This window comes from Triticum urartu, chromosome 2A (genome assembly GCF_056163025.1).
Source record: "Triticum urartu cultivar PI428250 chromosome 2A, HENAU_Tu73, whole genome shotgun sequence".
Taxonomy (NCBI): domain Eukaryota; kingdom Viridiplantae; phylum Streptophyta; class Magnoliopsida; order Poales; family Poaceae; genus Triticum; species Triticum urartu.
In genome coordinates this window covers 172,626,103-172,641,994 of record NC_141874.1, presented here as the reverse complement: position 1 = coordinate 172,641,994, position 15,892 = coordinate 172,626,103, and the positions used below count along the sequence as shown (strand labels likewise).

Here is a 15,892-nt window from a genome sequence, read left to right as displayed (position 1 = left end):
AGGGAATCGTCTGCAAACAATAAGTGTGATATAGCAGGGGCCCTCCTACTAATTTTGATAGCCTCAAGTCCTCTACGTTGGACTGCCTCATGTAATAAGGAAGACAAGGAGTCAGCCACAAAGAGGAACAGGAAGGGTGATATGGGGTCACCTTGACGTAAACCACACGAAGGAGAGAACTGCTCCAGTAGCCGGCCATTAAACTTGACAGAATACTTGACCGATCTGACACACTCCATCACTAGATCAACCCACCGTGGGGCGAAGCCCCACTTCAAAAGAGCACGCTCCAGGTAGTCCCAATCAACACGGTCATAAGCCTTCGACAGGTCCAGCTTATACGCACAAAAATCATTATTTCCTGAAGAAGTTTGGATATGGTGGATACACTCAAAAGTAATCATCGAATTATCTGAGATTAAGCGTCCCGGGATGAACGCGCTTTGATTTTCTGAAATGAGATCCACAAGGCACGGTCTGAGCCTATTCACCATACATTTTGAGACTATCTTGTAAATCACATTGCACAGAGAAATAGGACGGAAATCCTTCAACGTCACCGGGTGTTGAATTTTGGGGATCAGTACAATACACGTATCATTGACCCCTTCTGGCATATGGCCTGTGACAAAAACAGTCGAACCGCGGCTATGATTTCCTCTTTCAAGCAACCCCAGTTCCTCTGATAAAACCGGGACGGGAAACCATCCGGACCCGACGCCTTTAAGGGTCCGATTTGGAACAAAGTATCAGATATTTCATCATCAGAAAAAGGCGCGAGGAGACGTTCATTCATCTTAGTCATAGGAATGAATTTCCTCATTTATATTGTTGTTGTGATGTCTGGTTGCTTGATTGTGGGTTCTTATGAATAAACTATTTTGTTGTTTATGGGTAATTGATAGGCTTCATTGTTGTTAATCTTTTCCTCCTAATAATCTTTCCCTACTAATAAAGCGCCTATTGTTTCTGGTCGCACGTCATCGGCGATTTTGCAAAAAAGTACCTATGCTTTTTGGTATTTAACCCGCAATCCTATTTTAAGTGGATCTGATAAATTCGTTTTTACAAAAAACACCCTGAATTTGCCGGTGTCCGCCGCCGCCGACCGCACCCAGCGCCTCCACGCGCGATCTCGCGCTCGAGCCTCCCCGCCGCCCCGCGCCGGCCGCCGCCCATCGCATCGTCCCTCCCCGAACCTCACCGCCGGCAGCCTTTGCCCCTCTCCTCCGCTTCCCTCCCAGATCAAATGGATCCCCCACCAATCCATCTCTCTCTCCCGCGACCCCTCTCTCTCTCCCTGGACACATCTCCGCCGCCACAGATGCCGGCCGATCCCGGCATTCTCCGGCGACTTTCGACACCACGCAGCACCGGCCCGGGCTCGCCTCGCTCCGCTGGGTCTTTTCCGCCAGCGGGATTCGCCGCTCCCGGCCACCAGCGATGACGTTAAGCCCTCACCATGTCTAGGGTTTCGGGCGCCTCCACACTGGCGTGGCTCCGGCGCCTCCGGCGGATCCTCTCCGACGCCCATCGCGCCCCCACAGGCATCTCCGTGTCCAGGATGCTGCTCCTGTGCCCGCTGGCCATGGGGTGAGTTCATCTTCTTCCCTATCTCTCCCCCCTTTCTCCCTCTAATGTCTGGTTTGATCCTCCATGGTAGATGTGCAGAGCAAGGATTGGATGCTTGAGGAAGGAGGGGTCGACCTTGCCTTGCTGCAGCTTGGGATGCACCACCCATGGAGCTTCCTCCTTTCTATCTTCAGCTGAGTTCGCCCCCTCCTCGGCTCTTGTTCGTGGCCATCAGAAAATGTGTTGTATACTGACATATTTCAAACTGAAAACAATGAGTGCCAATACAAGATGTATAGTAACCCCTTGTGAACTCGATTCGTATTGGGTAGTGAATCGTCGTGAACCAAGGAATTGCAGGTAGCTATGCTTCGTTCTTTTATCCGGTTATTATTGAATGAATTTGTGGTCCTGTACATCACTTGATGCCTGGAGAGACGTTTTCTTTCATTATCCATAAATTTCTTATAGAAAGTGAATACCGTGAAGAAATATATGTATGTATGTGATATTAGATGGGGACTGATTCCTTGGATACAAATCATGTTCCTGTAGGTGAAATAAGCAAAGTAATCACCAAGTTCCCTATGATCTATCTGACCAAATAAATTAAGTATCTATAGTTCATATTCTGTTGTGAGATTGTTTTAAAATGTAGTAATGGACGTACGAGCAACATTGATTATTCGATTCTTATTTGACCCATTGATACGCACGATCACAGGTACAACAATGCTTGGCATTCAGGACGCAACGAAGCAGGAAAAATCAAAGGTGGATCTTGCCCAGCTGATAAACAAGAAGGACACCGACCTAAGGGTGATTACAGTGGGCGGAAAAGGTGCTGATCTTGGGCATACATCGATCATCCGGGCAGTTTACGAGGATCCAGAGATCAAAAACAATTTTCCGTGCCGAGCATGGGTGAGGTTGATGCATCCTTTCAGTCCAGAAGACTTCATTCAAAGTTTAGTAGAGCAGCCTCACGCATCCGAAGGAGTTGACATTCTGCTGGAAACAAAAAAGATGGGGAAAGAGTTAGCTGAGGAATTCAATGGATATTTCAATGCTAAGAAGTTCCTGATTGTGCTTAATGACTTATCAACCATTGAAGAGTGGAATCGGGTTAAGAGGTGCTTCCCAAACAATAAGAAAGGGAGCCTGATAATAGTGTCTACAAGGCAAGTTGAAGTTGCAAGCTTATGTGCAGGACAAGAAAGCATAGTATTTGAGCTCAAGCAGTCGTCTGTTGATCAGAATATTAATGCTTTCTATGAGAAGGTAACATTCAAAGTTCTACTGCTTTCCTCTTCTGAATTATACAGCAAGACTCGGTTATAGTGTGGCCTTCGAATCAGAACTACAATATTGACTTTGTAGCTGCATGGTGGGAATCAGTTTTTGTTATCACTGATCCTTCCAAACTGAAGCTTAGAGAGATCAAAATGTTACATGCTGAACGGCCAGGAGTGAACTACTCAAGTCGTCCGACAGTGTCCCACGCCGACCTCCGGTGGATCTCCTCCCGGATCAGACCTAACCCCCGCACTACTTGGGGTCCTCCCCCATGCCATTGCAGCCCTCAGCTACGACGCCCATTGCCTTCTCGAGATCAACAACCACCTGCAAGAAAACTGTTCGATCAATCGACCCAACAAACAGGAGGTAATTCACTAATTCAGCTTTTTGTTCCTTTGGTGTTTCATCTGGCACTAATTTTATGTGAAAGTCTTCATTTATGTACTGCTCATGTTTTGTACATTATGATTGATTATATTAGCCTAGAGAATGGGGAGAAAGAGGAGGAGATGTGGTTGTCGGCACGGTGTTGAACCACCGACGCGGCGGAAAAATGAGCATGTGTTGTGCAAGAGGAGATCCACACTGCCAGCATGTGTCTCTTCAACCAGTATGATCGCGTCCTCGTGTGCCTTCGCCCGGCTGATCCGGTGCCGGCAATTGTCATCTTCTTAAAATTTAGATGGACATTTGGATGTTCTTGATTTTTTTTCTTCTAAAATGAACATACCTGTCAGCTTCTTTCTTGGGTAATCAAACTCCGGTGGAATAATAGTATAACTTGTGTTTTTGTTTTAGGTCTTGCGCATCTGGTGTACCCAAGGCCGTCCACATGCGTTTTGAACATTCATTAGGTGTTTATCGTCTAGCTGAGGAGGCTATGAACAATCTGAAAAAACTAGGTTTGTACCATGAAGCACATGCTCTAGAAATGCTATACATGTTCTCCCCTATGTTCTTTTGGTAATCACTTCACAACTGACTAAATTGCACCACTGCCTGACCTGTGCTATGTATGAATTTGAGGATTTACTTGAGAAAACTTCTACTGAAGTTAATGATTCCCTGTCAAATCCGCGCATATGTAACTGCAGCAAGAACTGCTTGTGATGTGCAAGCTAGGATCAGCTTGAACGTCTTATTGAATGCCTTCATGGAGACAACGGTGATACGTTCCAAGATTGTATTACCTTGGCCCGACTTAAGTAAGTTTCTACAATTAGCTTAATACAGGACAGTGCATCATTGAGCTGTGTATATCTGCTTCATTTTACATGACTGGACTTGCTTGCTTTACAAAAAGATTGCAGCCAATTTTTTTTCCTTTGACTATGGCTTCATAGATCTCTCTGAATCTTAGGTTTCATGTTACTCACCACTGTTTCTATCAATGGTGCAACTTAGGTTTGAAGATTATTTCTCCAACCATGTGGACCAGCTGAATTTTACTCTCCCTGAAGATTCAGTGACCAGCTCTGGTGCTCCCTTTGATCTGGTCTGCAGCAAGTACACTGCCTGATCTTAGTTGTTGCCAGCATCGTGGTTTGGAAAAAAGTGGTGTACGAATGGCTTCTGAGGATAGTTTGCACCAAGTACTTAAGGTCAGCCTACTTATGCTGTTGTAAGCACAACTGTTCAATTTTAAATGATTAGGAAATGAGCATAGCTTCTTTTAGGTCCTATAATTATTAGATGGCTTAAGTAGTGCCCTGTTGCTCTGTCAGTTCTCTGAAAAACATTCAAGAAGGGAGCAATCTTTTACTTAATTCGGAAGCTCTTCATTGTCATTGTTAATATTTCATTGCTTTCTATATATTACGCAGCTACACATATGGCTGCCTTAATCTCTTTACTCAAGACAAGCATAATATGAATACTCTATTATGATGCCCCTCATGTCCTTTTGTTGTTTGTCTTGCCAATTTTGCTACACTATTGTTACATTGCATCCAGATTGCTCACAATGTGGCGGGATCTCAGACCTTTCTACTGAACTGAACTGAACAGAGATAGATAAATCCATAATTATTTTTTCTAAAAGTAAGGGCAAGTTCCTAAGAGGATACAAAAATCGCATGATCGGCTGTTCTCGACGTGGCAGTATTTGGGATAATTTCAGGTCATTTGGACCACGGGTGGGTATAGCTTGTAATGTGACATCGGTTCTTGAATTAGTTGTTTCATGCCATTTGGAATGTTTAGAAAACACACTGTCAGTTGGTATACTTAAATGTCTGGTTTCATTCATTATCACACCGTTGAATTTATAGGTATTAAAAATTAAATGTGGTTGCATCCAGTATTTATTTCTATTGGTTGTTAATCTGGTCTACTCTCTGTTTCTTACAAGAAAAAGCTACTCTATGTTTCTTTCTTACAATGATCCAATAAGATATGTGAATCTTAGAGGCACAAAGGAACATATATATCTATAGCAAAAAGCACAAGCGATTAAGAGGACATATAGTGATTGGATGAGCTTCACGTCCATGCCCCTGCTGCATATCATGTCTCCCAGGTGTAGGTATTAGCTTCCTGCAGTTCTATTTTTGTATACAGTAATACAGGTGTGTATTGAACACCATGGGTTAGAGCTAGAACTTTTTCATGAGTTAGTGTACGGTCATGTTTGGATCGATGATCCGTCTGAGTTTTTTTGATAGCATCAGCCATTTGAGTTTATCACACCTGTTAGTTAGACCATGACATGGATAAATCTACGACCTTATAATGGAAGGTGTGTACGGCTATACTGTAGCTACCCAGATGAGTTTCCTCAAGTCTGATGATCCAAGTCTTTGTATAGGTTTCAGTACGTAAATGATCTTGAAGATTATGACTTCAGTAGGAAGGTTAGAGGCAAAAGTATACAAAGTTACAGTCAGTAGACCAATAATTACACTTTATCGACAAAATATTAGTTTCAGTTTGATTTTCCTTTATGCATCTGAGGTTTGTTCTGCTAGGTTGTTATGATGCATTCTGGATGACTTCACTACTAAGTCCGAGATCTGGGAACGAAACAAATTTCAGGGCAACTAACATGATCAACCAGCATCAATGAAACTGACATACAATTTATCGCCACTTGGATTTGCATACTAGCGACAGACATGATTTGTAAGGAGGAAACTAGATGAGGACAGTTCTGGTCTGATGCTTCAATAGGAGATGCCTAGGTAATTATGACTGGATGTGTTTACAAGATATGCTTTTAAGTGCATGAGGTTGCAACCTATAATGGTACACTGTAGACCTTCATTTATTGAAATAGACGAGTGAAATTTTTATGATTCAAATATTTAATTTAGCTGTCTTTCCCATGTGATTTACCAAATGTAAATATTAATTGATTTTGTTAGGAAGTCAATAGTTTATTTACGATGTTTTAATACTTATGGCTATCAACGATGCATACAAAGAAAGATCAGAAAGTTGTATGTTTGAACAGGTAATGACACTAAAATTGGGGTGAAACCCAAAATGGTTTCAAAGTAAAAACAGTTTGAAACCAAAGAGAGTTGAGTGGTATAAAGTATACAAAGTTGCTTCTTAGGTTTGCCAGAACGCAATGATTTATTTTAGAGCCATTGCAATGCACAAACACTTTTGAAATATATAATTATGCAAAAATGGGGGAGAGTAGTTCCATGTACCGGGTATACAGGGGAGAATCACAAAATAGACAATATTGTCTATATTTATGACCTCATTGCAACACACGGACAATTAATTATAGATGAACAAGCACAATGACACAAGTCAATTTCTTCGGGCAAGAAAACATTGGGTTGGAAGACAGGAGAAAACATTGCGTTGGAAGACAGGCTGGTGAACGCTCAGGCTCGAGAATTGTCGAAAGTTCTTCTATCTCTATGACATTTACACGCCTAATTCCTATGTATCATACATTCTGTTCGCCCGTTGCAACGCACAGGCATATCTTTACCTACTAATAAAATGGCTATCGCTTCTGATCGTTCGTCATTAAAATTACTCTCCAAGTTGATAAAAATTACCCACCAATGCCATCCGTGAGTGAAAAACGATTCGTTTTTTCGGACCAAAAATCGCCGCCTCCTACGCTGTTTTATAGATGCGAGTCGAGTAGAAGTTAACGAACGATGAGTAGCAGGGTGGTTGTCCTATCGCTCCTCTAGCGATGAGACTGGTGTTCGATCCCCAGCTTCTACAATTTTATCGTTCTTTTCTCACGCATAACCCATCTATGCATTCATGGGCCGGCCCACATGCGGCTTTACTCCCCTGTTTCTTCTCATTTTACTTTTTTGTCTTTTTTGTTTTCTTTCTTCTTTAAATTAATTCGGGATCTAATATTCTAAAGTTACGAGTTTTCAAACAAAATGTTTGAGAAATCATACAATATGTGTGAATTCAAAAATGTTTAGAAAATCATAAAAAAATTGCAGATTTAAAAAATGTTGGTGGTTTGCAAAATTGTTTGCAATATTATAAAAGAATCACAATTTGGAAAAATGGTCGAGAAATAAAATCATGTTCATGATTTTGAAAAAAATGATCGTGTAGTCAAAACATATTCGGAAATCTGAAAAAAATGTCCATGACATTTTAGAAAATGTTCATAAAAAAATTTATTTTTAAAATTTGTTCCCCAATTTTTTTAAAAAATTCATCGATTCAAAAAATGTTTGTTGAGTCAAAAATGTTAATGAATTTGAAACCGTTTCAAACATTTAAAAAAGTTTGTAAACAAAACTAAAGCTCATTATTTTTTTTAGAAAATAAAAAGGTTCAAAAAAACATGTTTATTGATTCGAAAAACTGTTCACTGATTTAAAAGTATTTTATGTTTAGGATTTGATTAGTTTTTTAAAAGTCTTTATATGTTTTGGCGTTAGGAGTAGTTCGTAGTCAATGAGATTTGTTTTAGAAGTTTTAAACATTCCTTTGCGCAACATAATGACAAATGTGGCATGCACTGACAAACTCATAACCTTATGATTTACTGCATCAAATGCATTATGATCACGTGAACATCGCAATCATCGGCTAGGGTGAGAAAAAAATAAAAACATGATGATCCACTGTGTTAAAATAGAGTACGTGTCAAAATATTGAGTCATATTTATTTGGCTAGTCATGATTTTTATCTTCCGTTGTAATGCACGAGCATATTTGCTAGTTTACTAGTATATAAATAATAAACTTTCTGGAGGTCCGTCATCGCAGCAGTTTTTCAAATAAGTTCCTCGTTTCTGAGAATTTAACCCGCACTCCTTTTTTAAAAGAAAACACTTTGGTTTTACAAAAAAGACCCTGCAATTTTTGGTACTCAACCCGTGATCACCTCAACAGAGTTTCAGCCGCAAACTCGATCTGGTTATGTGCTTACGTTGGATTTTTTTTTGTCCCACGTCGCTCTTGTAAACTGATTCTCATCAGTTTATATACAATTGTAGTTTATCCGTAATATCAATCAGACTCCTAAAAAAACAAACGGACTGCAAATACATGAGGAGCGAAGACGGATCGCAAAGAGGCGGATAGGATCCAGCGGCGGCACTCAGGATCTGGTGGTCTGCAACGGCGTCAGCAAATGCCTTCACATCGGCCTGCAAGCATAGAACGAGATGAGTATTGGTGAAAGCACAAAATGAGAAAGAGGGATGCAGATGCAGGCCGGTTTGAGTCACTGGGCAGCCTCGCGTGCTAGGCTGGCAGTGGCGTAGTAGGCCGGGGTGAGTCAGTTGGCCTAACCCCACCCGGCTTGGTGGCCCGCCGCTGGATGAGTCACTGGCCTCCTCCACACGGTCAAACGCGAGCAGAGGCGCCGAGGATGAGCGGCGCGTGATCGGCCAGATCCGGAGCACGGGGTGGCGAGTCAGTTGGCCTGACTGCGCCCGGTTGGTGGCCCGCCGCTGGACGAGACAGTGGCCTCCTCCTCATGGTCAACGCGAGCAGAGGCGGCGAGGATGAGCAGCGCGGAATCAGCCGGATCCGCAGAAGGGGTGTCGAGTTCACGGCCAGATCGGGCCCACGACAGGGGAGCTCCAAGGCAGGCGCCCATGGCGTCCTGTGGTCCGACGGCCACGCGCACTCCCGGTGGTGGGGGCGGGGCAACGCCAAGCCAGCCAGCCATTTGTGGGTTTGGTGGATGGATAGAAAGAGGAGAGAGAGAGCTGGGTGGTGATGTGAGATGGATGGAGAGCAGAGGAGGAGGACTAGCCTGCAATGAGGATAAGAAGATGCAGCAGGAGGGGAATGGGGAAAATTTGTGGACTTGCTGTGTTGCTACCTCCTCTTCCCGGTGGGTGCTGGATGGGAATGGGGAAATGGGGGAACTAGAGGCGGAATGACTCGACCGACAAGAAAAGGTGGAAGCACGTGGCACCTAGTTGACGCGTGTGCGAGTCGAGAGCATCGTCATAAATCCAGCGGGACGGGATGTGTTGGATGTTTATGTGTCCTAGCACTGATTAGAAAAATCGCATGAACATCGATTATTTTATTACTTGATGTTGTTTTTACATTATCAAAATAATTAAAAGTGAATGAAATATTGAAAAGAAATCTCTACTCCTAATGGATTATTTTATTACTTGATGTTGTTTTATTAGTTGATAGGATTGCGTCCATAATTTTTATTGTCCGGTTTTATTTCGTTCGATTTTCTTTCAACCCACCTCAGCCACTATCCCTTCATATTGGTTTTTTACTCTTTCAATAAAAACTTTCCTAATCTTTTCACCTTTTCTAACTAGCCACATTACAAACTGGCAGGAACCAATAGCACATTACCAAATAATAAAATCCAGTTTTTTGGTAATTAATTCCAAATCACAACTTTTCTAACGCAATGATCCGTACTTCCCTAACAATTAAATCTACATTTCTCTTTAGCGCAGTAGCCATGAGCCCAATTAAAAAAATAGTTTCTATATACTACACGAAAATGAACGTGTAACGTTATCTTATACTCCCTCTATTTTTATTCACTCCGCGTATTAGCCGGCTATTTCATCGGCTACGACACATCCATCCAATCCTTATCGCCCATTGAGGCCGTAGTCGCCTATCGCCCGTCCTAATCTGATGCAGTCGGGGTTCATCTTTTGTAGGTCATTATCCCAATCGAGTCGGCGCACCAATTGTTTCCGGACCACCGCCTCCACAGGTCAGGGCAGCCAGCAACTCCTCCATACGCGTCTCAGGCCTCAAGAGGCAGCCATGGCATCTCCTGCCACCGAGTCCGAGTCGCTCTAATGTCCCTCTGTCGTTGTAGCGCTGCCCGACTCCGTCTTCGTCTGAAAGGAGCTCGATGCCGGCGAGATTTTTATACCATGTAAAATGTACATGCACAACACCCTTGCATTAATTGGTTGACCTTACGTGCATGCAGATTAAGATGACGATGGACCAACCTAATGGACTACTATATCTTTTTTCCTCTTTTCGATTGGTCAAAATTGCATCGGATGCAGGAACATGGTCGGTCGTTGAGGGCTCCGAGGTGCGATCCATCGACATGCTTTACTAAAGCAGCAGGGTAAGGAAGCGGTCTGTCAAGTAAAATTCTCATATTAACAAGATCTACTATGTATGTGATCATTGAACTGCAGCAACTTATTAAATTAAAAAAGTAGCTATTTTGATCAGTGTATTTTTTGTTACCTTTGCATCCAGTCATCTATATGTTTTCTAATGCCGTTGTGACTATAGTTTGATAGTGCCCAGTATGATCATGGCAAGCTCAATATGATCGTCGTTTTTCTATATACTTCAAATCAACAAGGAGGACCTCACGATTTCCACCACATGCCGCATGACGCAAGCCCACTGCGCTAAAACCGTTGGCACCCTTCACCAACACACGAGGAAGATGACTCACTCTTCATCGTTTACTCTGTAGTAACGCACCTGCGTTGCGCTTATGATGAAAAGCACATCGCCGTGGGATTGATCACGTTCGTCGTGAATAGATGGACAATATGAGCACAACGCAGGTGCGTCGCTAGGAGTGTGCAAGGATTTCTCCCGTTGCAACGCACGGGCACATTTCCTAGTAAGGAACAAACTTGATAATGCCTTTAATTTTGACTATACCAATGCAAGCCTGAGTTGTAATGCTATTTTCTCGACAATAAATATTTCCATTAATGAGGTCTATCTCGATGATGCCTTTATTTTTGACTATACCAATGCAGGTGTGAGTTGTAGACAATCTCCCCCGACAAGGAAGCAATTTATCCTGAAGTAATGTGCTTTAATTACCTTTTTCATGTTTCGTACAACTTGTTTTCATGCTTCAATGGACGCATGCTACAATTAGGATTTTCTCTCTCCTCCAGACAACCCGCTTTCATGTTTTAGTAGATGCATGACCTGAATTCAATCACCTGATCTAATCTCATTAGCGACTTCAACACGCTAGTTTGCATCACACACTCGGTGGGCAATGGCTAGTGCTTCCAGGTTGATTAATGTATAAAGCATGTAAGGAAACACATGAATAATAGAGCGAAGCGGAAATTTATTATAGAGAAACCATATGACATGAGAATAGAAAGCACTATGATGTTGACGGAAAGAATGAAGCCAATATTTAGGTTGTTGGAAACATGTTATATGGACCAATGAAGCACATTACTTTTTTAGTCGACATGGAAGCATAATTTCTATTCGACAAAAACATAGTTTTTTTTGCCGGGATGGAAACATAGTTCTGGTGCATTGGAAATGAACTATTAGAGACAAATATTTTGGGGGTCCCAGTAAGCTAGCTGCATTGGAATCAGATTTTGGTAACAATGTGTAAAATTTGTTTTTACAACACATTGTACATATTTTGATTCATAGGGAAACAAATTGAGAAAGCAACAAAGTTACGATGATGACACTAGAATTTTCATCAGCCTTTTTTTTGGATGTCAGTCATGTCACCCATGACAATGTCTGCGATGTTGAGGACAAAGATGAACAACAACGATGAAAAATCGTGGATGTCGTCTAGAGGGGGGGGGTGAATAGGCGTTTTAAAAAAATTACGATTTAGGCTTGAACAAATGCGGAATAAGCCCAACGGTTAATTTGTCAAGCACAAAACCTAAAACAACTAGGCTCACCTATGTGCACCAACAACTTATGCTAAGCAAGATAAGCAACTATGTGATAGCAAGATATATGACAAGAAACAATATGGCTATCACAAAGTAAGGTGCATAAGTAAAGAGCTCGGGTAAGAGATAACCGAGGCACGCGGAGACGATGATGTATCCCGAAGTTCACACCCTTGCGGATGCTAATCTCCGTTTGAAGCGGTGTGGAGGCACAATGCTCCCCAAGAAGCCACTAGGGCCACCGTAATCTCCTCACGCCCTCGCACAATGCAAGATGTGTTGGGGAACGTAGTAATTTCAAAAAATTTCCTACGCACACGCAAGATCATGTGATGCATAGCAACGAGATGGGAGAGTGTTGTCTACGTACCCAACGCAGACCGACTGCGGAAGCGCTGACACGACGTAGAGAAAGTAGTCGTATGTCTTCACGATCCAATCGATCAAGCACCGAAACTACGGCACCTCCGAGTTCGAGCACACGTTCAGCTCGATGACGATCCCCGGACTCCGATCCAGCAAAGTGTCGGGGAAGAGTTCCGTCAGCACGACGGCGTGGTGACGATCTTGATGTACTACAGCAGCAGGGCTTCGCCTAAACTCCGCTACAATATTATCGAGGAATATGGTGGCAGGGGGCACCGCACACGGCTAAGGAATAGATCACGTGGATCAACTTGTGTGTCTAGAGGTCCCCCCTGCCCCCGTATATAAAGGATCCAAGGGGGAGGGCTGGCCGGCCAAGGAGGAGGGCGCAGGAGAGTCCTACTCCCTCTGGGAGTAGGATCCCCCCCCCAATCCTAGTTGGAATAGGATTCGCGGAGGGGGAAAAGAGGAGGAGGGGGCCGGCCACCTCTCCTAGTCCTAATAGGACTAGGGGAAGGGGGAGGCACGCAGCCCATCCAGGGCAGCCCCTTCTCTTTTCCACTAAGGCCCACTATGGCCCATATAGCTCTCGGGGGGTTCCGGTAACCCTCCCGGTATTCCGGTAAAATCCCGATTTCATCCGGAACACTTCCGATATCCAAACATAGGCTTTCAATATATCAATCTTTACGTCTCGACCATTTCGAGACTCCTCGTCATGTCTGTGATCACATCCGGGACTCCGAACAACCTTCGGTACATCAAAATGCATAAACTCATAATAACTGTCATCGTAACGTTAAGCGTGCGGACCCTACGGGTTCGAGAACAATGTAGACATGACCGAGACACGTCTCCGGTCAATAACCAATAGCGGGACCTGGATGCCCATATTGGCTCCTACATATTCTACGAAGATCTTTATCGGTCAGACCGCATAACAACATACGTTGTTCCCTTTGTCATCGGTATGTTACTTGCCCGAGATTCGATCGTCGGTATCCAATACCTAGTTCAATCTCGTTACCGGCAAGTCTCTTTACTCGTTCCGTAATACATCATCTCACAACTAACATCTTAGTTACAATGCTTGCAAGGCTTATGTGATGTGTATTACCGAGAGGGCCCCAGAGATACCTCTCCGACAATCGGAGTGACAAAACCTAATCTCGAAATACGCCAACCCAACATGTACCATTGGAGACACCTGTAGTACTCCTTTATAATCACCCAGTTACGTTGTGACGTTTGGTAGCACCCAAAGTGTTCCTCCGGTAAACGGGAGTTGCATAATCTCATAGTTATAGGAACATGTATAAGTCATGAAGAAAGCAATAGCAACATACTAAACGATCAGGTGCTAAGCTAATGGAATGGGTCATGTCAATCAGATTATTCAACTAATGATGTGACCTCGTTAATCAAATAACAACTCATTGTTCATGGTTAGGAAACATAACCATCTTTGATTAACGAGCTAGTCAAGTAGAGGCATACTAGTGACACTTTGTTTGTCTATGTATTCACACATGTATTTTGTTTCCGGTTAATACAATTCTAGCATGAATAATAAACATTTATCATGACTATAAGAAAATAAATAATAACTTTATTATTGCCTCTAGGGCATATTTCCTTCAGTCTCCCACTTGCACTAGAGTCAATAATCTAGATTACACTGTAATGATTCTAACACCCATGGAGCCTCGGTGCTGATCATGTTTTGCTCGTGGAAGAGGCTTAGTCAACGGGTCTGCAACATTCAGATCCGTATGTATCTTGCAAATCTCTATGTCTCCCACCTGGACTAGATCCCGGATGGAATTGAAGCGTCTGTTGATGTGTTTGGTTCTTTTGTGAAATCTGGATTCCTTTGCCAAGGCAATTGCACCAGTATTGTCACAAAAGATTTTCATTGGACCCGATGCACTAGGTATGACACCTAGATCGGATATGAACTCCTTTATCCAGACTCCTTCATTTGCTGCTTCCGAAGCAGCTATGTACTCCGCTTCACATGTAGATCCCGCTACGACGCTTTGTTTAGAACTGCACCAACTGACAGCTCCACCGTTTAATGTAAACACGTATCCGGTTTGCGATTTAGAATCGTCCGGATCAGTGTCAAAGCTTGCATCAACGTAACCTTTTACGGTGAGCTCTTTGTCACCTCCATATACGAGAAACATATCCCTAGTCCTTTTCAGGTATTTCAGGATGTTCTTGACCGCTGTCCAGTGATCCACTCCTGGATTACTTTGGTACCTCCCTGCTAAACTTATAGCAAGGCACACATCAGGTCTGGTACACAGCATTGCATACATGATAGAGCCTATAGCTAAAGCATAGGGAACATCTTTCATTTTCTCTCTATCTTCTGCAGTGGTCGGGCATTGAGTCTTACTCAACTTCACACCTTGTAACACAGGCAAGAACCCTTTCTTTGCTTGATCCATTTTGAACTTCTTCAAAACTTTGTCAAGGTATGTGCTTTGTGAAAGTCCAATTAAGCGTCTTGATCTATCTCTATAGATCTTAATGCCTAATATGTAAGCAGCTTCACCGAGGTCTTTCATTGAAAAACTCTTATTCAAGTATCCCTTTATGCTATCCAGAAATTCTATATCATTTCCAATTAGTAATATGTCATCCACATATAATATCAGAAATGCTACAGAGCTCCCACTCACTTTCTTGTAAATACAGGCTTCTCCGAAAGTCTTTATAAAACCAAATGCTTTGATCACACTATCAAAGCGTTTATTCCAACTCCGAGAGGCTTGCACCAGTCCATAAATGGATCGCTGGAGCTTGCACACTTTGTTAGCTCCCTTTGAATCGACAAAACCTTCCGGTTGCATCATATACAACTCTTCTTCCAGAAATCCATTCAGGAATGCAGTTTTGACATCCATCTGCCAAATTTCATAATCATAAAATGCGGCAATCGCTAACATGATTCGGACAGACTTAAGCATCGCTACAGGTGAGAAAGTCTCATCGTAGTCAACCCCTTGAACTTGTCGAAAACCTTTCGCGACAAGTCGAGCTTTGTAGACAGTAACATTACCATCAGCATCAGTCTTCTTCTTGAAGATCCATTTATTCTCAGTTGCTTGCCGATCATTGGGCAAGTCAACCAAAGTTCATACTTTGTTCTCATACATGGATCCCATCTCAGATTTCATGGCTTCAAGCCACTTTGCGGAATCTGGGCTCACCATCGCTTCTTCATAGTTCGTAGGTTCATCATGATCTAGTATCATGACTTCTAGAACAGGATTACCGTACCACTCTGGTGCGGATCTCACTCTGGTTGATCTACGAGGTTCAGCAGTATCTTGATCTGAAGTTTCATGATCATTATCATTAGCTTCCTCACTAACTGGTGTAGGTGTCACTGAAACAGTTTTCTGTGATGTACTACTTTCCAGTAAGGGAGCAGGTACAGTTACCTCGTCAAGTTCTACTTTCCTCCCACTCACTTCTTTCGAGAGAAACTCCTTCTCTAGAAAGGATCCATTCTTAGCAACGAATGTCTTGCCTTCGGATCTGTG

At 42.9% G+C, this 15,892-nt stretch overlaps 1 protein-coding gene and 1 long non-coding RNA gene across 12 annotated transcripts; one reads left to right on the top strand and one right to left on the bottom strand.

The window, feature by feature from the left end:
• The first annotated feature begins 1,061 nt into the window (after positions 1 to 1,061).
• On the top strand, positions 1,062 to 6,232 carry LOC125528962 (uncharacterized). 11 transcript variants are annotated; one of them, XR_015615994.1, is made up of 7 exons: positions 1,062 to 1,593; positions 1,664 to 1,932; positions 2,297 to 3,237; positions 3,353 to 3,521; positions 3,670 to 3,773; positions 3,966 to 4,076; positions 4,276 to 6,232. XR_015615994.1 is itself a non-coding variant. In XM_087543541.1 (5 exons), the coding sequence occupies exons 2-5, from the start codon at positions 3,465 to 3,467 to the stop codon at positions 4,311 to 4,313; spliced, it is 270 nt and encodes an 89-aa protein (XP_087399667.1). In that variant the 5' UTR covers positions 2,440 to 3,237; positions 3,353 to 3,464; the 3' UTR covers positions 4,314 to 6,232. The 11 variants fall into 11 exon arrangements, 2 of the variants coding, with proteins under 2 accessions (XP_087399667.1, XP_087399666.1); XR_015615988.1 differs by having other exon boundaries at positions 2,297 to 2,853; positions 2,953 to 3,237; positions 3,353 to 4,076; XR_015615992.1 differs by having other exon boundaries at positions 3,670 to 4,076.
• A 1,964-nt stretch (positions 6,233 to 8,196) lies between these two features.
• LOC147984417 (uncharacterized) lies at positions 8,197 to 9,417 on the bottom strand. Its single transcript, XR_015615995.1, has 2 exons — positions 8,611 to 9,417; positions 8,197 to 8,465 (listed from the first exon to the last, which is right to left on the bottom strand). It is a non-coding gene; the product is annotated as an uncharacterized LOC147984417 (long non-coding RNA).
• Positions 9,418 to 15,892: the final 6,475 nt, after the last annotated feature.